This window comes from Carcharhinus amblyrhynchos, chromosome 4 (genome assembly GCF_965287045.1).
Source record: "Carcharhinus amblyrhynchos chromosome 4, sCarAmb.v2.hapA, whole genome shotgun sequence".
In the NCBI taxonomy this organism is placed as follows: domain Eukaryota; kingdom Metazoa; phylum Chordata; class Chondrichthyes; order Carcharhiniformes; family Carcharhinidae; genus Carcharhinus; species Carcharhinus amblyrhynchos.
In genome coordinates, this window is record NC_137327.1 from 115,426,933 (window position 1) to 115,453,603 (window position 26,671).

Below are 26,671 nucleotides of genomic sequence, written 5' to 3' on the forward strand. Positions count from 1 at the left end.
CAGTCATGTTGCCATCGAGAGAGCCAATTCTACTCAACCGAAGCAGAAAGTCTTGGTAACAGAGACATGAAGCAGTAGTCTTTTAATTCCAATTTTCCTTTCCCCATGACTCTTCCCCTGCATCCCATTTTAATTTCTGTATGACAGAATGTATGGCAAGCTCTTCATTCCAGGGATCATTCTTGTGAACTTCCCCTGGAACCCCTCCAAGGCCAGCACGTCCTTCCTCCGGCTTGGGGCCCAAAACTACTCCCTTATCTACTCTATGAACGGTATGTTTTGTCTGTATAGCGTGCAAGAAACAATACTTTTCACTGTATGATAATACATGTGATAATAATAAAACTAATCAAACACTCCAGAGATGGCACATCCTCTTATGGCCCAAGGCATCATCTCTGCTGTACCAGTCTGAACTTTGACATTTGTAGGGAGCATTTTAATTCAATCAAAGATTATTGGGTAAAATAAAAGCCCCATGACGTTGGAGTTAACACATTGACATGGATTGAAGATTAGTAATGAACAGGAAACAAAGAGTTGGTGTAAATGGGTCATTTTCTGGGTGGTAGGATGATGTGTGTGCCACAGGGATCAATGCCAAGACCCCAACTTTTCACAATTTTTATAGACAGGTAGAGCAAATGGGCAAAGGTCTGGTAAAGGGAGAATAATGTGGGCAAATGTGAAACTGTCCATTTTGGCAGGACAAATAAAAAAGAAGCTTAGAAGTTTGTGATGGAGCCGGTGGAGAGGCCAGGGGTCAATGACAGGTTTGGGTTCAGTGATGGAGACTGGGGGGGTCAGTGATGGAGACTGGGGGGGTCGGTGATGGAGATGGGGGGGTCGGTGATGGAGACTGGGGAGGGTCGGTGATGGAGACTGGGGGGGTGTCGGTGATGGAGACTGGGGGGGTCGGTGATGGAGACTGGGGGGGCCGGTGATGGAGATTGGGGGGGGGGGGTCGGTGATGGAGATTGGGGAGGGTCGGTGATGGAGACTGGGGGGGGGTCGGTGATGGAGATTGGGGGGGGTCGGTGATGGAGACTGGGGGGGTCGGTGATGGAGACTGGGGGGGTCGGTGATGGAGACTGGGGGGGGTCGGTGATGGAGACTGGGGGGGTGTCGGTGATGGAGACTGGGGGGGTGTCGGTGATGGAGACTGGGGGGGTCGGTGATGGAGACTGGGGGGGTCGGTGATGGAGATGGGGGGGGGGGCCGGTGATGGAGATTGGGGGGGGTCGGTGATGGAGACTGGGGGGGGGTCGGTGATGGAGATTGGGGGGGTCGGTGATGGAGATTGGGGGGGTCAGTGATGGAGATTGGGGGGGGCCAGTGATGGAGATTGGGGGGGTCAGTGATGGAGATTGGGGGGGTCTGTGATGGAGATTGGGGGGGTCGGTGATGGAGATTGGGGGGGGGTCGGTGATGGAGATTGGGGGGGGTCGGTGATGGAGATTGGGGGGGGTCTGTGATGGAGATTGGGGGGGTCGGTGATGGAGATTGGGGGGGGGTCGGTGATGGAGATTGGGGGGGGTCGGTGATGGAGATTGGGGGGGGTCGGTGATGGAGACTGGGGGGGGTCGGTGATGGAGACTGGGGGGGTCGGTGATGGAGACTGGGGGGGTCGGTGATGGAGATTGGGGGGGGTCAGTGATGGAGATTGGGGGGGTCAGTGATGGAGTAGGGGGAAGGTGGGGGAATGGGGTCAGGAGTCAGTAATGGGTTGACAGTGATTTTGATCATGAGAACAGTGAACGTGCTTCAGAGTGATGGGGACTGGACAATAACCTCTTCCCATTGCACAAGAACAGCTTCAATAATTCCACAATCTCAGAGTTCCCGCCTGGGACTGGGATCCCTGCCTGACACAGGGGCTCCAGGGGCTCCCACCTGGCAGAAGGACCCCTGTCTGACACAGGGGCTTCAGAGGAAATAAATCACCTTCTGTGGGCTGGGACACCATGTGGCAAGAAAAGGGCTCTCACCAACACGCAGATCGTGCGGCTCTGAGGACAGAGACCCAGGGACATTGTGGGCTAACAAAACAGAAATCAGGAAAACCTCCTGTAAACTGTTCTGGAAAATTCCATGGAATATCTGCCATTCCGAGTGGATTCTATCCTGATAAGAGCCAGGGCAACTCTTCAACTATCTGTCTCTTTATTTGTATATTTCTATTTTTATCTATACATAGAATGGGAGATTGCTTTGGGCATGTCGCTGGTTTATAAATAATAGCCTGGGCTTGATGCTGGAAGTAGAATTGGAAACTCTGTCTGTGTCATGCAAATCTGTCTAGTTAAATGTGTCAGAATGAAATATTGAAACTTCAGGCTCTGTCTGAGAGTGAGAGTCAGTCACTCCAAATTTCAGCCATCAAATCACCCAACCCTTTTCATTAGAAAGATGTTGCTTCATCCCAATCATTTACAACAGGCAGTTAATTACCCCTATAAAATAAAAATCAAATAATCCAACAGGAACCCAGGAGTAACTTCTGCAGCCAGTGAGTGGTGAGAAGGTGGAACTTGCTCCCACAGTGAATAGTCTGGATATATTTCACGGTAAAGGCATGAGGGAGAAAGGATCTGGTGATGAGGAGGTGAAGCATAAACACCAGCACCAACCGGTCAGACTGAATGGCCTGTTTCTGTTGCAGAACATTCTAACTCATTGTTAAATATTTCACTTAGGGCTGGAGTGAACAGAAAGTCTGCTTATCTAAAAAAAACGGAATTTACGTGTTAGCTTTCATATCTCATGGTCGCTGGTGAATTGCTGTAAAGTGTGTCTGAATCAAAGACAACAAATCCACATCCAATAAACAGACATGAGAGGCATACAGCATTTAACTGCAGAAATCAAGCCATCCTTTCTGAACACAAGCCGCTGTTGGGTCTTTTGAAAGAAGACAAATCTATTCTGTCAATCACATTGACAAGAATGTAACATTGGGCATTAATCCTCTGTCTATGCAAATTCATTCAATCACCAATCTGGAACATACAGAGTGAATGTGAATGCTGTTAACCACCTACCTTTACAAGAAAGTGTTACAGCTGCTCCGGTACCACAGGACATTGGCCTGGTGATGAATATTTTGGACATTTGGCCAGTCTCAGCAAAACAGATCAGGTTGCAGATCAGTCGGGATCCACTTCTGTCCAAAGTGAGACACGAGATACTTAAAGGTTGGGCCAGTGAGACAGTTTCAGAAGAAATGAAACCATTTGTTACCCACAGGATGAATGGAGGTGCCAGGATGGTATCATGCCCTGGGGAGTAAGAGCACTGTCCCTGTACCAGGCAGAGAGCACTGATGTTAGGCTAACTGGTCTGTAATTGCCGGCTTATCCCTGCTGAACTTCCTGAATAAAGGGACCACATTAGCTACCCTCCAGTCATCTGGCACTTCACCTGTGGCCAGCAAAGATTTAAATCTCCCCTCCAAGGAGAACAGTCCCAACTTCTCCAATCTATCCTTGTAACTGAAGATTTTCATTCCTGGAGCCATTCTTGTAAACCTCTTCTGCTCTCTCGCCAATGTGTTCACATCCTTCCTATAGTGTGGCACCCAGAACTGTGCACAATATTCCTGCTGGGGTCTAATTAGTATCTTGTAGTTAAATATTAGAAATAAAACCATTGTTATGTTACATTCCATGTTAATAAATTGCTAAAAATGTCCCCTACAAATGTCAAAGCTCAGACTGGTACAGCAGAGACAATGCCTTGGGAGGATGTGTCATTTCTGGAGTGTTTGATTTGATTTATTATTGTCACATGTATTAACATACAGTGAAATGTATTGTTTCTTGTGCGCTATACAGACAAAGCATACCGTTCATAGAGAAGGAACAACAGAGTGCAGAATGTAGTGTTACAGTCATAGCTGGAGTGTAGAGAAAGGTCAACTTAATGCAGAATAGGTTCATTCAAAAGACTGATGGCAGCAGAGAAGAAGCTGTTTTTAAGTCGGTTGGTACATGACCTCAGACTTTTGTATCTTTTTCCCAATGGAAGAAGGTGGAAGAGAGTATTCCAGAGAATGTGGGGACCTTAGTTATGCTGGCTGCTTTTCTGAGGCAGCAGGAAGTATAGATGGAATCAGTGGATGGGAGGCTGGTTTGTGAGATCGATTGGGCTGCATTCATGACCTTTTATAGTTCCTTGCGGTCTTGAGCAGAGCAGGAGACATACCAAGCTGTGATACAACCAGAAAGAATGCTTTCTGTGGTGCATCTGTAAAAGTTGGTGAGAGTCGTAGCTGACGTGCCAAATTTCCTTAGTCTTCTGAGAAAGTAGAGGCGCTTGTGGGCTTTCTTAACAATAGTGTTGGCTTGGGGAGACCTGACAGGTTGTTGGTGATCTAGACACCTAAAAACCTGAAACTCTCGACCATTTCTATTTCGTCCCCATTGACGTAGATAGGGGCATGTTCTCCTTTATGCTTCCTTCGTTTTGTTTGTTGATATTGAGGGAGAGATTATTGTTTCCGCACATGTTCACCAGATTCTCTATCTCATTCCTGTACTCTGTCTTGTCATTGTTTGAGACCCGACCCACTGCAGTGGTGTCATCAGCAAACTCGAAAATCAAATTGGAGGGGAATTTGGCAGCACTGTGCAATAATGGGCTGGGGGTGAGGGAATCTGGGCCCTGACATTGTGTTAAATCCCGTCAGAAAGTGACTGTGGAGTGAAGTCGCTCCTCAAGGGAGTGAGGATAATTTCAGGATTACTGCAAGGTGTCCCTGACTGGATTCAGCAGCTGCTCCAGCCAGGGTCAGTGGGGTGGGGGTGAGAGTAAGAATGAGTGAGGTTGAGGGTGAGTGGTGGAGAGAGTGACTCACATTAAAGATGACAAAAAGGCAAGGTTTGGAAGTATTTATGGAATAGCAGAGCTTTCTCATTTGAATAAATGTTTACATCGACAACAGAAAAGCATCTTTTAATTTTGTTTTTGTGGTTTTGCAATAACAAATCCTTTTTGTGGCTTGGTTCTCTAATCCAACAAGAATCTTTCCCCGGGGTTTTGCGAGTCCTCCCGGGTGGTTCAGTGGATTCTGTGGTTGGGAAGCTTGGAAATCCTGGTGAACTGGTGACTCTCGGAGAGAATTCTCTTGCTGAGAGATTGGGAGAAGATGCAGACTCTGTTACTTCCAAATATTCTCTCTCACTCAGACATCTCCCCATTGCCTGAAACTCACTACTGATTATCACTGGGAATTACTGTCCTGAAATTGAGAAAGTTCCAATAGTTTTACCCAAAATCCCTCCTCTATGGCTTCGCCTACATCCAAACATTATACCTGTTACAAGTTTAAATAAGTTTATAGATTCTTATTAAAACAGGAGGGTTCTACTTTCTCAGAAGACTAAGAAAATTTGGTATGTCAGCTACGACTCTTACCAACTTTTACAAATGCATCATAGAAAGCATTCTTTCTGATTGTTTCACAGCTTGGTATGTCTCTTGCTCTGCCCAAGATTTTAAGCAACTACAAAAGGTTGTGAATGTAGCCTAATCCATCACGCAAATCAACCTTCCATCCATTGACTCTGTCTACACTTCCTGCTGGAAAAGCTGCCAGCATAATTAAGGACCCCACACACCCCAGACATTCTCTCTTCCACCTTCTAGGCTAGGGGAAGAATCAGTCCCCTCAGGGATAGAGGAGGGGAATTGTGATTAGAGTCCAAGGGAATGGGGGAGATCCTGAATGAATACTTTGCGTCGGTATTCACGAAAGTGAGGGGCTTGATGCCTGGTACAATCTTCGAGGGAGCTGTAGACCAATTGAAGGAACTATCCATTACGAGGGAAGAAGTGTTGGTGCTTTTAGGTAGCATTAAAACTGATAAATCTCCGGGTCCCGATGGCATTTATCCTAGGCTGCTTAGGGAGGCGAGAGATGAAATTGCTGGGCCTCTGACGCAAATCTTTGTCTCTTCTTTGGACACAGGTGAGGTCCCAGAGGACTGGAGGATAGCGAACGTGGTACCATTGTTTAAAAAGGGTAGGAGGGATAACCCTAGTAACTATAGGCCAGTGAGTTTGACGTCAGTGGTAGGCAAGTTGATGGAGAAGATTCTTAGGGATAGGATGTATGAACATTTAGAGCGTTGCGATCTGATTAGGGATATGCAGCATGGCTTCGTAAAGGGGAAGTCTTGCCTTACGAATCTGGTAGAATTTTTTGAGGAGGTGACAAAAACAGTCAACGAAGGACAAGCCGTTGATGTCATCTGCATGGATTTCAGTAAGGCTTTTGACAAAGTCCCTCATGGTAGGTTGGTTGCAAAGATTAAGGCTCATGGGATACAAGGCCAGGTATCTAGATGGGTTGAGAACTGGCTTGCTAAGAGGAGACAGAGAATGGTAGTGGAGGGGTCCTTTTCTAGCTGGAGGTCTATCACTAGTGGTGTGCCGCAGGGCTCAGTACTGGGACCTCTTCTCTTTGTAGTGTATATAAATGACTTGGAAGAGGCAGTAAGTGGTGTGATCAGCAAATTTGCTGATGACACCAAGATGGCTGGATTGGCGGGCAGTGAGGAGCAGTGTCTGGCAATACAACAGGATATTGATAGGCTGGTATATTGGGCAGATATATGGCAAATGGAGTTTAATCCTGATAAATGTGAGGTGATGCATTTTGGCTGGAATAATGTAGGGGGGAGTTATATGATAAAGGGTAAACCTATAAAGAGTATAGAAATGCAGCGGGACCTGGGGGTGCAAGTGCGCAAGTCTTTGAAGGCGGCAGTACAAGTGGAGAAGGTTGTGAAGAAATCTTATGGTATGTTAGCCTTTATAGGAAGGGGTATAGAGTATAAGAGTTGGAGTCTAATGTTGCAGTTGTATAGAACGTTGGTTAGGCCACATTTGGAGTACTACGTCCAGTTCTGGTCGCCTTACTACCGGGAGGACGTGGAGACCCTGGAGAGAGTGCAGAGGAGGTTTACCAGGATGTTGCCTGGTATGGAAGGACTGGATAATGAGGAAAGATTGAGCAAATTGGGGCTGTTTACCCTTGAAAGACGGCAACTGAGGGGGATCTAATAGAGGTACATAAGATTATGAAAGGTATAGATAGAGTAAACAGTGGTAAGCTATTTCCTATGTTAGAGACGCACAGTACGAGGGGCCATGGGCTTAGGGTGAGGGGGGAGAGGTATAACACGGATATTAGAGTGAAGTTCCCCTCACAGAGGGTAGTGGGGGTATGGAATGCTCTGCCGAGCAAGGTGGTGGAGGCAGGCACGCTGGAGTTGTTTAAGAGTTACTTAGACAGGCACATGAGTGGGTTGGAGATGGGAGGATATAGGAGATTGTTTTAAATAAGGTTCATTAGCATTGGGAAGTCCCTGGTAATGTATAAGGATATGGAATAATACTAATGTTTTTCTCTTTTAATTCACAGGTTTTGAGTCGGTCCGCTTTGTTGTCCAACGAGGGGCATACACGCGATGGGTCGTACTTGGGCTGCCCTTGAATGTTTGAGAGTAGCCTAGTGCTTCATGTCGTTAGTGTGTGCTTAAGCTGGACCAGATGCTGGGCAACACAACAGCTCAGTGCCTATCACTGTTTGCTGTGCAGACACATGGATTTGGGCCGGTGTCTGTGGGAGTTTGCGCATTCTCCCCATGCTTGCGTGGGTTTTCTCTGGGTGCTCCGGTTTCCTCCCACACCCCAAAGATGTGCTATTAGGCTGATTGGAGGTAATAAATTGTCCCTAAATTAGTTTCCCTCAATGTGGAATGCCATACTCATTGATAAGGGTCATGGGTGGAGGGGGGGACTGGTGGTGTTAAAATGGCGGCGTGGGCTTTTTGGGCCGAAGGGCCTGTTTCCCGGGCTGTCTTTGTTCTTTGTTCTTTGTTTGTTCTCTTTGTTCTTCCATTAGGAAAAAAGTACAAATGTCTGAGGTCATGTACTAACTGACTCAAGAACAGCTCCTTCCCTGCTGCCATCAGACTTTTGAGTATACTTATGTTGATCTTTCTCTACACCCTAGCTATGACTGTAACACTATATTCTGCACTCTCTCCTTTCCTTCTGTAAAGTACAGTGTAAAGTATTGTTTTAAAATCATGCAACAATAATCAAATCAAATTGAATCAAAATCATTATTAGTGATATTTGTTAGAATCTGTTACAACGTGCTCTGAATGGACAGGTGCACTTTCAGACAGGAGCAGCCATTTAGCCCATCTATCACACCTATCCTTAGTATTTGCCTCTATGTTTCTAATAACCCTGAATCTCGTTAATTGACTAGATCCTGCCTGTTCCTTCCAAAGACACAGGAGGTGTTAGTGATTTACAATGAAATTGATTTCACTGATGGACAGGGATTACTTTGTGGATATTATCTCCTGAACCAGTGAGTAATGCAGGAATGTGAACCGGGGTCTGATCCAATCCCCAACGCTTTCTTGCTGAAATACCTAAAATGGTAAACTGTGGGAATGGGATTGCAAGCCTTCTCAGAAAGGGGCTGGGATCTGTTGTCCGGTTCCTTATTAATAGCTCACTTGGCAAGTGACAGACAATGAGGTAATTAAATGAGTGGCGAGAGTTCTCAGTCTGTGAATCCAGTGTGAAGGGTAAAGCATGGCTTTCCACAGGAGCCCAGGTAAAAACCTCTGACTTTCTCTGAAAGCAGCAATTCTTTCAATTGCATTTTGTAGCAATTAATCTAAAGTTGTGGAATGAGGAATGTGAGGAATGTGGCTGTGCTTTTTATTGAGTTTTTTTGAGTATTTTATAGAGAAAGTTCCAATAGTTTTACCCAAAATCCCTCCTCTATGGCTTCACCTACATCCAAAAATTATACCTGTTACAAGTTTAAATAAGTCTTGGGCAGAGCAAGAGACATACCAAGCCGTGAAACAATCAGAAAGAATGCTTTCTATGGTGCATTTGTAAAAGTTGGTAAGAGTCGTAGCTGAGAAAGTAGAACCTTCCTGTTTTAATAAGAATCTATTTTATAGAGGTCTATAAAAATAATGAGGGACATAGATCAGCTAGATAGTCAATATCTGATCCAAAAGATAGGGGGATCTAAAACTAGAGGGCATAGGTTTGAGGTGAGAGGGGAGAGATACAAAAGGGTCCAAAGGGGTATATTTTTCCACACAGAGGGTGGTGAGTAGAACAAACTGTCAGAGGTAGTAATAGAGGCGGTACAATTTTGTCTTTTAAAAAGCATTTAGACTGTTACAAGGGTATAGAGGGATATGGGCCAAATGCAGGCAATTAGGACGAGCTTAGGGGTTTAAAAAAAAGGGCAGCATGGACAAGTTGGGCCGAAGGGCTTGTTTCCATGCTGTAAACCTCTATGACTTTATGACTGTCTATGAGCACAGATTATCCTGGAGATATTCAAAATATTCCAAACATTCCTCAAACTTTAGCAGGAGATTTGCATTGTTGTAGTTTTGAGTTCTCTCCTACACAGAGAGTAGTAAGAATCTGGAATGTTGTGTCTGAGGGTTCGGTGGAGATAAATTCAACTGAGGGTTTCAGAAAAGGAGTTGGTTCATCATCTGAAGAGAAAATATTTGCAGGGGACAGGATAAAGGTGAAGGGCTGGGACTAGGAGAACTGTTCTTGCAAGGGCCAGCACAGATGCAATGGGTCAAATGGCCTCCTTCTGTACAGCAACCATTCTGTGACTCCATATAGCCTGGAAACAACTAAGTTAGTGACACTAGTGAGCAGTTAACCCATTGACCCGACTTCACCATCGCTAGTTAATATTTTCATTAAGCAGCAGCTGGAAGATGTTAGCGGCTTCATTGCTAACTGTGACAGTCTGAGTTTGTCTCTCAATCTGTAACCCAGTCTGATGCTGCAACACACAGGGTAATGATGATCAAATCTTTGTACAGCTTTGAGAATTGTCCTCACACCGGAATCTGCCAGTTATACTGCAGCCTGCGCATCCTCACAGCAGTGAAATTGTAAAAATCAGTTCAAAACCAAGAGCTTCACACACTTTATATCTGGTAAAAAATACCACCGTGTTCCCAGGGGAGGTGGGGGGAAGGAGCGGGATCAGGGCTCAAATTACTCTTAAATTCAACTCCTGATGAATTGTGAGCAACACCTTTCACTTTTAAAGGATGTTAAATGTTTCTATCAGCAGTTAACTAGTTAGCAATTTTGCATCTGACACAGAAATGAAATGGGGAGCATACATACCCCATGGAGAATCAGTATGTGTGGGATCCATACCCCAGTGAGAGTCAGTGAGTATGGGACCCGTACCCCAGTGAGGGTCAGTGTGTGTGGGACCCGTACCCCAGTGAGAGTCAGTGTGTGTGGGATCCATACCCCAGTGAGGGTCAGTGTGTGTGTGACCCATACCCCAGTGAGGGTCAGTGTGTGTGTGACCCGTACCCCAGTGAGGGTCAGTGTGTGTGGGACCCGTACCCCAGTGAGGGTCAGTGTGTGTGGGACCCGTACCCCAGTGAGGGTCAGTGTGTGTGTGACCCGTACCCCAGTGAGGGTCAGTGAGTATGGGACCCGTACCCCAGTGAGGGTCAGTGTGTGTGGGACCCGTACCCCAGTGAGGGTCAATGTGTGTGGGACCCGTACCCCAGTGAGGGTCAGTGTGTGTGGGACCCATACCCCAGTGAGGGTCAATGTGTGTGGGACCCGTACCCCAGTGAGGGTCAGTGTGTGTGGGACCCATACCCCAGTGAGGGTCAATGTGTGTGGGACCCGTACCCCAGTGAGAGTCAGTGTGTGTGGGACCCATACCCCAGTGAGGGTCAGTGTGTGTGTGACCCGTACCCCAGTGAGGGTCAGTGTGTGTGGGACCCATACCCCAGTGAGGGTCAATGTGTGTGTGACCCGCACCCCAGTGAGGGTCAGTGAGTGTGGGACCCGCACCCCAGTGAGGGTCAGTGAGTGTGGGACCCGCACCCCAGTGAGGGTCAGTGAGTGTGGGACCCGCACCCCAGTGAGGGTCAGTGTGTGTGGGACCCGTACCCCAGTGAGGATCAGTGAGTGTGGGACCCGTACCCCAGTGAGGGTCAGTGAGTGTGGGACCCACACCCCAGTGAGGGTCAATGTGTGTGTGACCCGTACCCCAGTGAGGGTCAGTGAGTATGGGACCCGCACCCCAGTGAGGGTCAGTGTGTGTGGGACCCGTACCCAAGTGAGGGTCAGTGTGTGTGGAATCCATGTCCCAGTGAGAGTCAGTGTGTGTGGAATTATATCCCAGTATTAGTCAGTGTATGTGTCGTACCCGTATCCCAGTGAGAATCAGTATGTGTGGGACCCATACCCCAATGAGAGTCAGTGTGTGTGGGACCCCTACCCCAGTGAGAGTCAGTGTGTGTGGGACCCCTACCCCAGTGAGAGTCAGTGTGTGTGGGACCCCTACCCCAGTGAGAGTCAGTGTGTGTGGGACCGGTATCCCAGTGAGAGTCAGTGTGTGTGTGACCCGTACCCCAGTGAGGGTCAGTGAGTGTGGGACCCGTACCCCAGTGAGGGTCAGTGAGTGTGGGACCCGCACCCCAGTGAGGGTCAGTGAGTGTGGGACCCACACCCCAGTGAGGGTCAGTGTGTGTGGGACCCACACCCCAGTGAGGGTCAGTGTGTGTGGGACCCGTACCCCAGTGAGGGTCAGTGTGTGTGGGACCCCTACCCCAGTGAGGGTCAGTGTGTGTGGAATCCATGTCCCAGTGAGAGTCAGTGTGTGTGGAATTATATCCCAGTGTTAGTCAGTGTATGTGTCGTACCCGTATCCCAGTGAGAGTCAGCGTGTGTGAGACCCATACCCCAGTGAGAGTCAGTGTGTGTGGAATTATATCCCAGTGTTAGTCAGTGTATGTGTCGTACCCGTATCCCAGTGAGAGTCAGCGTGTGTGGGACCTGTATCCCAGTGAGAGTCAGTGTGTGTGGGACCCCTACCCCAGTGAGAGTCAGTGTGTGTGGGACCTGTATCCCAGTGAGAGTCAATGTGTGTGTGGAACCCGTATCCCAGTGAGAATCAGTGTGTGTGGGACCCCTACCCCAGTGAGAGTCAGTGTGTGTGTGGTACCTGTACCTCAGTGAGAGTCAGTGGGGTATAGGTTCCACACACAGTGAGAGTCAGTGTGTGTGTGGAACCCGTATCCCAGTGAGAATCAGTGTGTGTGGGACCCCTACCCCAGTGAGAGTCAATGTGTGTGTGGTACCTGTACCCCAGTGAGATTCAGTGTGTGTGGGACCCGTACCCCAGTGAGGGTCAGTGAGTATGGGACCCGTACCCCAGTGAGGGTCAGTGAGTGTGGGACCAGCACCCCAGTGAGGGTCAGTGAGTGTGGGACCCGCACCCCAGTGAGGGTCAGTGAGTGTGGGACCCGTACCCCAGTGAGGGTCAGTGTGTGTGTGACCCGTACCCCAGTGAGGGTCAGTGAGTGTGGGACCCGCACCCCAGTGAGGGTCAGTGAGTGTGGGACCCGTACCCCAGTGAGAGTCAATGTGTGTGTGGTACCTGTACCCCAGTGAGATTCAGTGTGTGTGGGACCCGTACCCCAGTGAGGGTCAGTGAGTATGGGACCCGTACCCCAGTGAGGGTCAGTGAGTGTGGGACCCGCACCCCAGTGAGGGTCAGTGAGTGTGGGACCCGTACCCCAGTGAGGGTCAGTGTGTGTGTGACCCGTACCCCAGTGAGGGTCAGTGAGTGTGGGACCCGCACCCCAGTGAGGGTCAGTGAGTATGGGACCCGCACCCCAGTGAGGGTCAGTGAGTGTGGGACCCACACCCCAGTGAGGGTCAGTGAGTGTGGGACCCGTACCCCAGTAAGGGTCAGTGTGTGTGGAACCCGTACCCAAGTGAGGGTCAGTGTGTGTGGAATCCATGTCCCAGTGAGGGTCAGTGTGTGTGGAATCCATGTCCCAGTGAGAGTCAGTGTGTGTGGAATTATATCCCAGTGTTAGTCAGTGTATGTGTCGTACCCGTATCCCAGTGAGAGTCAGTGTGTGTGAGACCCATACCCCAGTGAGAGTCAGTGTGTGTGGGACCCACACCCCAGTGAGAGTCAGTGTGTGTGGGACCTGTATCCCAGTGAGAGTCAGTGTGTGTGGGACCCCTACCCCAGTGAGAGTCAATGTGTGTGTGGAACCAGTACCCGAGTGAGAGTCAGTGTGTGTGGGACCCCTACCCCAGTGAGAGTCAGTGTGTGTGTGCTACCTGTACCTCAGTGAGAGTCAGTGGGGTATAGGTTCCACACACAGTGAGAGTCAGTGTGTGTGTGGAACCCGTATCCCAGTGAGAATCAGTGTGTGTGGGACCCCTACCCCAGTGAGAGACAGTGTGTGTGGAACCCGTACCCCAGTGAGAGTCAGTGTGTGTGGAACCCGTATCCCAGTGAGAGTCAGTGTGTGTGGGACCCCTACCCCAGTGAGAGTCAGTGTGTGTGGGACCTGTATCCCAGTGAGAGTCAGTGTGTGTGGGACCCCTACCCCAGTGAGAGTCGGTGCATGTGGAACCCATGCCCCAGTGAGAGTCAGTGTGTGTGGGACCTGTATCCCAGTGAGGGTCAGTGTGTGTGTGAGACCTACACCCCAGTGAGGGTCAGCATGTGAAACTGTATCCCACGGAGGATCAGTGTATGTGAGACCCATACCCCAGTGAGAGTCAGTGTGTGTGGAACCCGTACCCCAGTGAGAGACAGTGTGTGTGGAACCGTTACCCCAATGAAAATCAGTGTGTATGGGATCCGTACCCTAGTGAGAATCGGTGTGTGTGGGACCCGTACCCCACTGAGAGTCAGCGTGTGTGGAACCCATACCCCAGTGAAAATCAATGAGTGTGGGACCCGTACCGTAGTGAGAGTCAGTGTGTGTGGGACCCATACCCCAGTGAGAATCAATGTGCATGGAACCTGTGTCCCAGTGAGGGACGGTGTGTGTGGAAACTGTGCCCCAGTGAGTGTCAGTGTGTGTGGGACTCGTATCCCAGTGAGAGACAGTGTGTGTAGAACCCATACCCCATTGAGAGTCTGTGTGTATGGGACCCGTACCCCAGTGAGAATCAGTATGTGTGGAACCCGTACTCCAGTGAGAATCAGTGTGTGTGGAATCCGTACTCCAGTGAGAATCAGTGTATGTGGAACCCGTATCCCAGTGAGAGTCAGTGCGTGTGGAATGCATACACCAGTGAGAGTCAGTGTGTGTGGTACCATACCCCAGTGACAGTCAGCGTGTGTGTCTACAGATTCATGCCTCTTAGTCCCCAATGCAATTGTTTCCCTCAAGTCAGGGAATAGTGTGTGTGTGTGTGTGTGTGTGTGTGTGTGTGTGTGTGTGTGTGTGTGTGTGTGTGTGTTTATGTGATGTCAGGAAGCACAGGGAGAATGGAGTTCTGGAATTTATCTCTGTAGTGAGCTGCTGAATGGGGCTCCATTGGAGATTTGTCAAGCAGTGAGGTTTGAATTGGGTTGGTGGATATGAATCGAAGTGGATAGATCGAGTTACAGTCGCAAATCCACAAGCACCTAATTGAAGGCTGGAACCAGATGGATGGGCTGAACAGCCTCTTCCGTTTCTGTGATAACTGTGCCTCAGGATATATTAACCTCCGAGAGAATGGTTTTCAGAATAAAGGGATTAAATAGATTGGAAAGGTTGGGTTTGAGCAGGGAATAATCCTAATGAAGGTGTCTATGATGATCATCTTGGGGACACAATGGCCGAGGGGTATCATCGCTAGACTGCTAATCCAGAACCACAGTTAATGTTCTGGGACCTGGGTTTGAATCCCACCACAGCAGGTGATAGAATTGAATTCAGTTTAAAAAAAATCTGGAATTAAGAATCTACTGATGACCGTGAAACCATTGTTGATTGTCAGGGAAAAGCCCATCTGATTTACTAATGTCCTTGAGAAAGAAATCTGCCGTCCTTACTTGGTCTGACCTATGTGTGACTCCAGAGCCACAGCAACGTGGTTGACTCTCAGTTGCCCTTGGACAACTAGGGATGGGTGATAAATGCTGGCCAGCCAGCCATGCCCATGTCCCACGAATGAATTAAAGATTTGGTTTGGATAATTAATGAGTAACGACTATTTCTGTTGGCCCAGAAGTGAGAATATTGTCACTATGGCAGTGACAAGTTATGGTATAACAGGAAAGCGGAATCTCCTTGAGTTGATGGGGTTTGGAGTGTGTGTTCTTGGATAGTTTGGGCAATGCACACGGTTCCAGACAGTATGCTGTAATATTGGGAATCTCTCGCTCTGTCTCAGTGTTTATGCTGCTTTCTTTTTGTTTCCATAGAACCGTATTACAGGTTCCCGGAACGCACAATGACAGATCGCTTTGACTGCCATTACTGCAAGGAATCTCTACATGGAAAGAAGTACATTCAGAAAGATGATCAACATTGCTGCATCAGATGTTATGAAAAGTTCATCGCCAACACTTGTTTTGAATGCAAGAAACCAATTGGTTGTGATTCTAAGGTATGCACCAATCAGTAATTACGAGGATTGGCAAGTGTGACTGAACTATTAACAAGTGAGAAGGTAGAAACATCGCTCTGACAGCCATTCAGCCCATCATTTCTGTACTAGTTCTCTGAGCTGTGCAATTCTTCCCAGTCCCTCCCCAACAGCCCAGCAAATATCATCCTATCCTGGATTTCCCCAGTTCCCCTCAGGAAGTTATTCCTGAATCTGCTCCCCCCACTGTCAGGCAGCATCCCCCATATCACAACAATTCACTGGGAATAACTGGGAATAACCTATCTGCTTAGAGACCCTCTCACCAATCAAACAGATTCTTCTTAAAGAGCCAGGAATGTTTTTTTTTCATTATTTTCTGAATCTTTGTTCAGATTAATAAGCACAGAATTGTCAATGAAGCTGGAAGCCATTCAGCCCATCCTTTCTGTAGCAAAAAAAATCATTATTAAAAAAGCTGGAATAAAACTCTGGCCTCAGTAAAACTGAGACCGAATCTGTCAGATTAAAAATACAAGTCGGTTCACCAGAATCCTAGTGAACCTACTGCACAACAGGAGGCCACTCTGCCCATCACACATATGCAGCAACTCAGCCAACCCCACTCCATGACCTTCCTACTATTAATCCCAGTGGGAACTGGGGATCAGAATGTGGGTGATATTGGGGATGAGAATGGGGGTGAGATTGGAGATGAGAATGGGGGTGATATTGGGGTGAGATTGGGATTGTCTTTCCAGCCTCCAACACTCACTGGGAAACAGATAGCAATCTGATGCAGATCACTTTAACTCAATGCCAAATAACTACTGTAACACCTTACAATATTAGGCTGAACTTTGAAGTTCATATTGAAGTCCCTCCCTATCTCTTGAACCTCATCCAGCAACAGAAATTCCCCGAATTCCAACCTCTTGAATATCCCCCACCCGCCTCATTCCAGCCACTCCACCATTGGCGGCCATGCCTTCAGCTGCCTGGTGATCCTAAGCCATGGGATTCCCTCTCTAAACATCTCCACCCCCATCTCTCTCAGTCCCTCTCTCTTTCCCCCTCTCCGTGACTGTCTCCCCCTCCTGCTCTGTGAATCTTCTCTCTCTCTCAGTCTCTCCCTCTCATTCAGTCTCTCTCTCCCCCTTCCCTCTCATTCAGTCTTTCCCTCTCATTCAGTCTCTCTCTCTCCCCCTTTCTCATTCAGTCTCTCTCTCCCCCTTTCTCATTCAGTCTCTCTCTCCCCCCTTTCTCATTCAGTCTCTCTCTCCCCCTTTCTCATTCAGTCTCTCTCTCCCCCTCTTTCTCATTCAGTCTCTCTCTCCCCCTCTTTCTCATTCAGTCTCTCTCTCCCCTCTTTCTCATTCAGTCTCTCTCTCCCCCCTTTCTCATTCAGTCTCTCTCTCCCCCCTTTCTCATTCAGTCTCTCTCTCCCCCTTTCTCATTCAGTCTCTCTCTCAGTATCTTTCTCTCCTCCCCACCTTCCCTCTCTGCCCCCTCATTCAGTCTCTCTCTCCCCCTTCCCTCTCATTCAGTCTTTCCCTCTCATTCAGTCTCTCTCTCTCCCCCTTTCTCATTCAGTCTCTCTCTCCCCCCTTTCTCATTCAGTCTCTCTCTCCCCCTTTCTCATTCAGTCTCTCTCTCCCCCTTCCCTCTCATTCAGTCTTTCCCTCTCATTCAGTCTCTCTCTCTCCCCCTTTCTCATTCAGTCTCTCTCTCCCCCTTTCTCATTCAGTCTCTCTCTCCCCCTCTTTCTCATTCAGTCTCTCTCTCCCCTCTTTCTCATTCAGTCTCTCTCTCCCCTCTTTCTCATTCAGTCTCTCTCTCCCCCCTTTCTCATTCAGTCTCTCTCTCCCCCCCTTTCTCATTCAGTCTCTCTCTCCCCTTTCTCATTCAGTCTCTCTCTCCCCCCTCTCTCTCCCCCTCCCTCTCCTTCTCATTCAGTCTCTCTCTCCCTCTCATTCAGTGTCTTTCCCCCTTCTCTTCCTCCCTCCCACAACACTATCCTCCCCCCACACCCTCACCTTCACCACCCCTTTAACATTCCTTAAAATTGATGTCCTTGATTAATTAGTGACCTGCTCAATTGTCTCTTCCTGTCGCTTGTTTTCATTATTATGGTTTGGTTCCAGTTCTTTAACCAGCTTTGGGTCTTTCTAATCACAAATTGGCAGCTACATTCCAACTGCTACAGATTTTTTAAAAAATTCCTCATTTGCAGCAGAATCTTTGGAGATTTCATTCTTCACAAATGTCTCATTTCCCAGTGAATCATCATCGCCACCTGCTGGAACAATCAGAAACTGTGATGATATTAAAGATAGCTTGCACTGTCTAATCCTGACAGGATGAGTTTATTCCTGATAAAGCCAGTATTTATTCACCCATCCTCACAGTCATACAGCACCAAAACAGGCCCTTCGGCCCATCACGTTTATGCTGGCCGCCCAATACCAACCTATACTAATCCCACTTAACAGCACTGGGTCTGTAGCCTGTTCTGCCTTTGTAATTTAGAGGCTTGTCCAGATGCTTATTAAATATTGCGAGAGTCATCATAGAAACCCTACAGTGCAGAAAGAGGCCCTTTGGCCCATTGAGTCTGCACTGACCACAATCCCACCAGGCCCTATCCCCATATCCCTACACATTTACCCACTAATCCCTCGAACCTACACATCTCAGGACACTAAGGGGCAATTTTAGCACGGCCAATCAACCTAACCCACACATCTTTGGACTGTGGGAGGAAACGGGAGCACCCAGAGGAAACCCACGCAGACATGAGGAGAATATGCAAACTCCACACAGACAGTGACCCAAGCCGGGAATCAAACCCAGGTCCCTAGAGTGTGAAGCAGCAGTGCTAAGCACTGTTACCGTACTGTCCCTGCCTTCACCACCCTCTCACATATTCCATATTTCCACCACTCTCTGGGTGAAAAAACATTTCCTCAGATTCCTTCAAATCACTTACTCCTCACCTTAAACCTGGACTCTCTGGTCAACCCTTCCTCATAGCTGAAAGGTTCCAGCCAGGTGACTCTCCTCTGCACCCTCTCCAGTGCAGTTACTCACCTGCGCCCTCAGATGTGACTTTTCAAATCGCTGGGAAGTTTGCATAAAACACGCAGAAGGACAGTGAACGAGTTGTGAAATTCACTTGCAGGATTAGTGGTGAAGACAGGAATGATGTTAGCATTCAGAATCCATTATCTCAGGTTGATGAAGCAATACAGGAACAGGGAGAATGTATGTGATTAGGATGATTGATTCTTAAAGCAAATTCTGACCTTGGCTAGCTAAAAGAAAATCTTACATTTATATATAACCTACATCTATATATCACTTTTCACCTCAGGCAGATATCTGAAAACATGTTCAGTCTCTCTAACCATAACAGATCTGAATTATTTTCCCACAGGTGACCTTAGACTAATATGTCTAGAATTTATGAGTTTATTTCTCTTAAAGTGACATTTGCCATTTCCCAACAGAAGGGTCAGTTCCTAAGTTGAGGGAGAATTGAAAGGTCATGTACAATTCTGACAGATTGGAGTTATTGTGTGGCTTTCTTTATCTCAGTTTCTCCGGTTGATGTTGTTGGTATTTGGTTTAGGAGTTGCACCATGGTGGCCATTACTGGCACGAAAACTGTTTCCGCTGTTATCACTGCAGCCGCTCCTTGGCCAATGATTCCTTCACCCTCAAGAACAACCGAATCACCTGCACCAAGTGTTTGCCTCGGACCGACAGCTCAACATGTCACAGCTGCAAGAGAGCCATCAAACCAGGTCAGTCACTCAATTGTTCGCTGGTTAATTACCAACCTGATTAACCCCCCGCTGGTTACAGCCTGGTTAACTGTCTGCTGGTTAATCACTAGCCCGGTTAACATTCTACCAGTTAGGTTTATGTGTGGCAGAGCTGTGTGGGAGGAGTTGGTGATGTTGCGATTTTGGTAGGTCGGATTTGAAAAGTCTGGGAGCTTCAGAGTTCCTTTTGGTCAGAGTGTGTTTCCTGTTTCAGTAATCGGGTTAATGAATTTATTGTGATGTCTCAATGAGCTGCTTGGGGTCAGCATTCTGCACAGATAGTTGGGACAGTAGCTGATGCCAGATCCTGTTTTCACCCACATGTTGGGGCTTTGACAAGTATTAATTAGCAGTGGAAACTCAATGGTGCAATCTGTGTTATTGGACTTGTTGGCTGGAATTTTACTGCCCCACCCATCACAGAGTTTACAGTTTCAGGACAAGCGAGGCTGTAAGATCCTGCCCTGTGTTTGTTATGATCAGTTTCCGAGACTTGAAACGTCAGCTCTTTTCTCTCCTTGCAGATGCTGCCAAACCTGCTGAAATTTGCCCGCATTTTCTCTTTAGATTCCTCGATTAACTGAATCCAGTTTCCCAGATATCAGAATCCAAGCTACTTTGCTGGATACGTTACAGGAAATTGATCAATTCACATCTCCACCTTTGGCTGGTGTTTAGCTCATTGCTCTGCCCTTTGAGTTATCCAATTAATCCTCTTCCAGAACTCTACAAATATTTCCTTCACAAGCATTGATCCAATTCCCTTTTGGAAGTTATTATTGAATCTGCTTCCACTGCCAATCCAGGCGGGTGCATCCCCAGTATTTCTGTAACGGGATCTGAGCAGAGTTGCCAACTCTGGTTTAAGATGTTCCTGGAGATGCAATGGCCTTCTGACCACCATACCTGATCATGTGATGTGATATCTGAGCAGCTGACTAATAGTGGGGAGCGGGGGAGGTGAAAGCTGTTGGGTTTTCAGTGTTGATATTTCACTCTTTCTCCACAGGGACGAAGAGTTTTGAGTATGGCGGCTCTCACTGGCATGAACGCTGCTTCACCTGCTGTCGCTGCCTGAAGGAAATTGGAACAGGAAGCTTCGTTCCAAAGGGTGATGACATCTACTGCACTTCCTGCAACGAGAAGAAGTTTTCGAAGCATTGTGTCCACTGCAGAAAGGTGAGATTCAGACAGACACAGTCACAGACAGAGAATCCCGGTTACATGTCCCTGGTATGAAGGGTATTAGCTATGAGGAGAGGATGGAGAAACTTGGTTGTTCTCACTGGAGCAATGGCGGTTGAGAGCTGACCTGATAGAAGTCTACAAGGTTATGAGAGGCATGGGCAGAGTGGATAGTCAGAAGCTTCTTCCCAGGGCGGAAGAGTCAATTACTCGGGGTATAGGCTTAAGGTGCGAGGGGCAAGTTTTAAAAGAGATGTACAAGGCAGATTTTTACACAGAGACTGGTTGGTACCTGGAACTCATTGTCGGGGTAGGTAGTGGAAGCGGACACAATTGTCAAGACACCCCTTAAAAATCAGAAGTGCGTGAATAAGATAGGAATAGACGGATATGGTCCCCGGAAGGGTAGGGGGTTTTAGTTAAGTCAGGCAGCATGGTCGGTGCAGAGTTGGGGGGACGCGGTAGAGCCTGTTCCTGTGCTGTAATTTTCTTTGTATTCACAATGACCAGTCTTCGTGTTTGCAGAGGTACAGATTGGAGTTAAGCTGAAGAACAGAATTGTCAGGGAGAGCAATGGAGTCAATATCGAGGGATTGGAGCCTGGGGTGGAACCATTAACAATGGCTGTCTCCTTAACTTACCCTCCTGTGACTTAGCTTTAGGAATCTTGACATTATTTCAGGGAGCAGCATCCAGATTCATAAACAATCCACTCCCATCCTCCAAAGCTGGAGACGTGATGCACCCTAGTGGACAGCTGCAGAAATTATTTTGATTTGATTCATTATTGTCACATGTTTTAGCATACAGTGAAACGTATTGTTTCTTGTGAGCTATATAGATAAAGCATACCATTCATAGAGAAGGAGGGACTTCAGAATGTAGTGTTATAGTCATAGCTACGGTGTAGAGAAAGATCAACTTAATGTGAGGTAGGCCCATTCAAAAGTCCGATGGCAGCAGGGAAGAAGCTGTTCTTGAGTCGGTCGGTACGTGACCTCAGACTTTTGTATCTTTTTGGTGACTTGTATAGAACCGTCGGCCTTTTGGCTAAGATCAAGTGTAGTTTTAACATGCTGTACTTGGTTGAAGTCATTAGGTTACAATTCAGCTTCATTTGAAGCAATTTTTTAAAGCAGCATCTTGGCCTTTTGGCTAGGATGCAAATGAGATCAAGCCTTGAAGGAGGAGCTACACCTACTCCAATCAGCTTGGATCGTGTAGATCGAGCCCAAGACAGGAGGTGAGAGCCCTGTCTTGTCAGCTTGGATCGGGAATGTCCCAACTTGTTGGGACTCTGAATTGGCTTTAATTTGACTTGATTGGCTCGGAATAAAGTAATCAAAAAAAAAATTTTTCAAATGATTGAATTTATTTTATTTCCTCCAATAATAAAATGCAGCAAAAACTAGAAACCAAAATATTAAATGGGTTTGAGGATTAATCCCGCTTTGGTGCAATCACAACAGAGTGAAGGGCAAAAGTTATTTTCAGTAAGGGTTAAGCAACATGAAGCTAAGGAAATCTGCTGGTCTTACTCTGCCTGGCCCATGTGCTGACTGCAGATCAACTGGAATGACCAAAGAAGTCACTCAGTTATTCAATTAGGAATGAATTATATACTGCCTGACTTAACTAGAACCCCCTACGCTTCTGGGGACCATATCCCTCTATTCCCATCTCATTCATGTACTTGTCAAGATGCCCCTTAAAAATCACTACTGTATCCGCTTCCACTACATCCCCCGGCAACGAGTTCCAGGTACCACCACTCTCTGTGTAAAAAATCTGCCTTGTACATTTCTTTTAAACCTCGCCCCTCGCACCTTAAACCTATGCCCCCTAGTAATTGCTACTGGCTTAATTTATAACTTTCCCTTAAAAAAAAATAAGGTTCACGCGCTCCAATAACAGACCCAAACACGAGCTCCAACTCCCTCCTGGACAGTGACCTTCTGCTCACTCGCCCCCTTCCCTCTTCAAAAGGAGAAAAAAACCACAAGGATGAAATGGAATTAGGATAAAAATTCTCAAAATTGAACAAAATATCAGAATGAAGAAGGGGGCAGAAGAGAGAGAGAGAGAGAGAGAGAAAAACTCAATGTCAGTCAAAAAGCAACAACAATCACTGAGGAAGAGATGTGGAGATAAAGATAAAAGCAAATTACTGCAGATGCTCTATAACCCGATGAGTCAGTGGAAACTAGTCCAGGAATTGTAAAGGAGGGTGGGATTGTAAAGCCAGAGCTGTGTTCTCTCTGTCCCAGCCAGAAGCAGGTCCCACTCTCACTTTGTTAAATGAACTGATGTCAGGCCTCTTTCAGAGATTCAGGAATCTGAACCAAAAACAGAAAATGCTGCAGGACTCTGATGAAGAGTCATCCAGACTCGAAACGTTGGCTCTATTCTCTCTTCTCAGACACTGTCAGGCCTGCTGAGATTTTCCTGCATTTTCTGTTTCTGTTGTGAGGGATAAGGACTTGGACTAGGAAAGATTAGGGTCAGGCCAGATCGAGGTTAGATATCAGGAGGGGATTCCTTCCCAGAGAATCTCTGAAACATCAGTTCATTTAACAAAGTGAGAGTGGGACCCGTTTCTGGCTGGGACAGAGAGAACACAGCTCCGGCTGTAAGATCTCTACGATCCCACCCTCCTTTACAATTCCTGGACTGGTTTCCACTGACTCATCGGATTACAGAGGAATTTCCTGGATTTAATCAGGTTTCCCAATTCTCCCAGGAGATCACGTGGTATAATGGGGACTCTCCATAACTGTAATGCATGAAGCATCAACAACAACTTACACTGATATAGTATCTTTAACCTTGTAAACAGATCCTGAGTCACTTCACAGGAACATTGGCAAAGTTTGACAGTGGGACACGTGTGGAGATTGGGTCAGATCTGGTTTTAATCTCCACAGAGTAAAGAGGGCCAGAGAGGTTTAGAATCGAGAAATAGAAGAGCTGGATTAGGCCATTCTGCCCCTCAAGTGTGCTCCACCATTTTACAAGCTTATGGTCGATCAAACCTTTCAGCACCATGCCCAAAAGTACGGATTCCCAAAGCACCCAAACATTTATCATCCTGTCTTAAATATATTCAACGGTGGAACATCTACAACTCTGGGGGGTAGAAAATTCCAAAGATTCACATCCCTTTGAGTGAAGCAATTTCTCCTCATCTCAGTCCCAAATGGTTCTCCCCTTATCCTGAGATGTTGTCCCACTGTTTTAGATTCCCTGACCAACAGAAACAATCTGTGTGTGCACCCAATTGGAGCCCTTTAAGAACTTTTTGCTTTAATGAGATTGCCTATCATTTTTCTTTAATATAATTTAAAAATCAACTTAACATCAACGTTTTCTATGGTAGTTATGATCCTAGACCAGATCCCCAAGATCTTAATAAGATCCAGTTAGAGCCCAATAATATTTTGATTTTGCGGAGAGAACTTTTATTTATTCACAACTCACAGAATCTTGAAACTTTAATCTCTTAGTGTCTTGAAAATCAAACTTTGTCTACAGAATGTTATTGGTCCCTATATCGTGTACTTCCAACGTCCAGAACCTGAGGCACATTGTGAACCAAAGCCAAACTCTGGTCAAACATAGCAGCCTGCACACCAAATGCCCACCACCACCAAAACAGACCACCCCTCAACTGCTCACCAAGACCATGAGTCAACCACCCACTGAAACTCACTCTCCCACCATAAGAGACCCAGCTCCCAACTCTCAACAATCCACCTTGCGAGCTTTCTTCAGGCATTGCTTTAGCTCACGTGGGACTAACACTGGCCACCCAGTTGAGCCCCTTTCTGTGGCCATTCCAAGCAGACCATTACTGCTCCAAACGAGTGCATTCAACCCACTGACTCACAGCAAAGCCATCAACCTGTGCTTCCTTTCTGGATCTTCAAGGCTTCTCTTGAATTTTCTTCATTGAAAGTTTACCCATGGCCCTTTTCCTATTTGCAATCTGTTCCTCCCCTTCCCACTTAACTGGGATCTGTCCCTGTCCCTGTCCCTGTCCCTGACTGCTCCCCATCTGCAACCGTTCCACGTCCCCAACCGTAAGAGCTCCCTGTCCTTAGCTGGAACATTCCTGATTAAAACAGGCGGACTCACCTGTTCACTGACACTTGAACTGATCTGGTGACCTTTCACAAACACTCCAAATGGGGCCCGTCCTTGTTATTAGACAGCAACAAATACAACAAGCATTGGACATCTATATTTGAATTGTTACAATATCCGCAAGTTGCTGAGTTACACAGCACACAGGGACACAGAATAAACAGGGCTTCATCACAACTTTCTCCAGCCACATTGACAATGGGAAGTGTTGATGTTTCCAGGGGGAATTCCAGAGTTTGGGGCCCAGGCTGCCTTCAATGATGGAGCAATTAGAATACTCAAGGCCAGAATTAGAGTGCAGATTGGAGGGTTGTGGGGCTGGAGGAGTTTCAGAGATGGGGGAGGGAGAAGGACATAATAAACAGAATGAAGCAATGAGTATTTTCCTGTCTGGTAGCCTTGACTAAGGGATTGGCAGAAGATGTGGCTGTGTTGATAATGACCATGATGCAAGGTTCCGGTGGTCTCTTGTCTATTTCAGGCCATTACCAGTGGAGGACTGACCTACCGCGATGAACCCTGGCACACTGAGTGCTTTGTGTGCAAGACATGTCGCAAACAACTGGGTGGACAACAATTCACTGCCCATGAGAATTTTCTCTATTGTGTCGACTGTTACAGCAACTTCATCGCCAAAAAATGTGGCGCCTGTCACAAGCCTGTTACCGGTAAGTTGTGGCTAACGGCCACTTTCCTCCTTCAATTACTGAGGCTAAAAGACAGACTTTTTTCAATAGCGTCATTATTCATGAGTGCTAACCTCAACGACCCCACTCACTGTACTATAAACCTCATAGAGGATAGTCTAACCCCACCACCATCACTCAGTTACCCACTCTATCCCCATGCTAGGGATCAACCATCACTGCATGGATCAGCAGATCTCTGTTAATTCACCTTTGCTTGTTGTCCAAGCTCATTGTGGCTCATTGCACAGACTGACTTCATGGCTTTGATCGCGACCTGACATGAGTCCTGGAAATCCTTCCCACGTCTCCTCTCAGAGCTCTATTCCCACTAGTTCCTCATTACCTGGCTTCCTCTCCTGTGCACCTATGTTGTCTAACATTTGAAACGGTTTCTTATTTTCAGGCATTGCCCTCTCCCCATCCTTTCACAATCAGCCCCTAAACATCAGCTCTTGTAGAGCTGCCACTCTGCCCCCAAGCCTCCCTTTTCGACAAGATTGGCAACAATTCTGAATCAACTCCATGTTTGAACTTCTCAAACACAAGATCCCGGCCTCTGCCACAGCAGCAGAACAGCCTTAACCAAAGTTACCAACATCCTCTTGTGGGTTCTCACTCCTTGACCTCTCTGCATATATCAACTCCTCCCTACTCGCCATTTCAGCGTTGACAAAGAGTCATCCAGACTCAACATTGGCTCTGTTCTCCCTCCACAGTTGTTGTCAGAGCTGCTGAGGTTTTCCAGCATTTTGTTTTTGTTGCAGATTCCAGCATTCGCAGTATTTTTACAGCGCAGTACAGGCCCTTCGGCCCGCGAAGGGCTTTTATCTCAGTTCAACAATCAGTACGTTCCATTCTTACCAATCATCTGGTAATAGTTTCTCTTCGTGCAGTTACTTCTGAATCCCTCCCAAGATTTATCTTTGGCCTTTCTTCTTCATATTGTCCTTGATGACCTTATGCAGCCAATTTCTATTTTTACAAAGGTGAACAGGTAAAGCTTGGTGTCATCAATCTCAACTTGCCCGCTAATAGCTGCTTGTCTAACATCTGGTCCTGTATCCTCCCCAAATGTTCCCCAGCAAGCATCATGCCAGAATCCAATGTCTTTGGTTCCCACCACAAACACCAACCCCTAACCACCACGTTCTGAATCAAGGTGTTCAGAATCTTCGCTGCTCTGAGTGAAGCAGAGATCCTGACTCCATGTCCTATCACTCAGACGGCCCATTCCCATTTGTATAACACTGTGTCCTGCACTGCCACTTTCACCTGCTGCTGAAATTCTCTCGGTGCCTTTATTGCCTTCAGAGTTGATTATTCAAATAGCTGGATTTCCATTTTCACCCTCTGTTTACCCAAATCTTTGCTGAAAACCTC

At 47.1% G+C, this 26,671-nt stretch overlaps 1 protein-coding gene and 1 long non-coding RNA gene across 3 annotated transcripts in view; one reads left to right on the top strand and one right to left on the bottom strand.

Annotated features, from left to right (window-relative positions):
• The window catches only part of fhl1a (four and a half LIM domains 1a), a 63,504-nt gene that overhangs the window by 36,172 nt on the left and 661 nt on the right, over positions 1–26,671 (top strand). The window contains exons 1-5 of one of the 2 annotated variants that reach the window (XM_080187772.1): positions 8,533–8,641; positions 15,284–15,468; positions 19,079–19,253; positions 20,284–20,453; positions 25,084–25,270. In XM_080187772.1, the coding sequence (XP_080043898.1) occupies positions 8,620–8,641; positions 15,284–15,468; positions 19,079–19,253; positions 20,284–20,453; positions 25,084–25,270 (739 nt within the window). In that variant the 5' untranslated portion in view covers positions 8,533–8,619. Of the gene's footprint in view, positions 1–8,532; positions 8,642–15,283; positions 15,469–19,078; positions 19,254–20,283; positions 20,454–25,083; positions 25,271–26,671 lie in introns of those variants that run through there. The other variant, XM_080187773.1, reaches the window with a different exon arrangement.
• On the bottom strand, positions 5,009–18,524 carry LOC145342309 (uncharacterized). The gene is made up of 3 exons (XR_013886532.1): positions 18,444–18,524; positions 17,538–17,743; positions 5,009–5,128 (listed from the first exon to the last, which is right to left on the bottom strand). It is a non-coding gene; the product is annotated as an uncharacterized LOC145342309 (long non-coding RNA).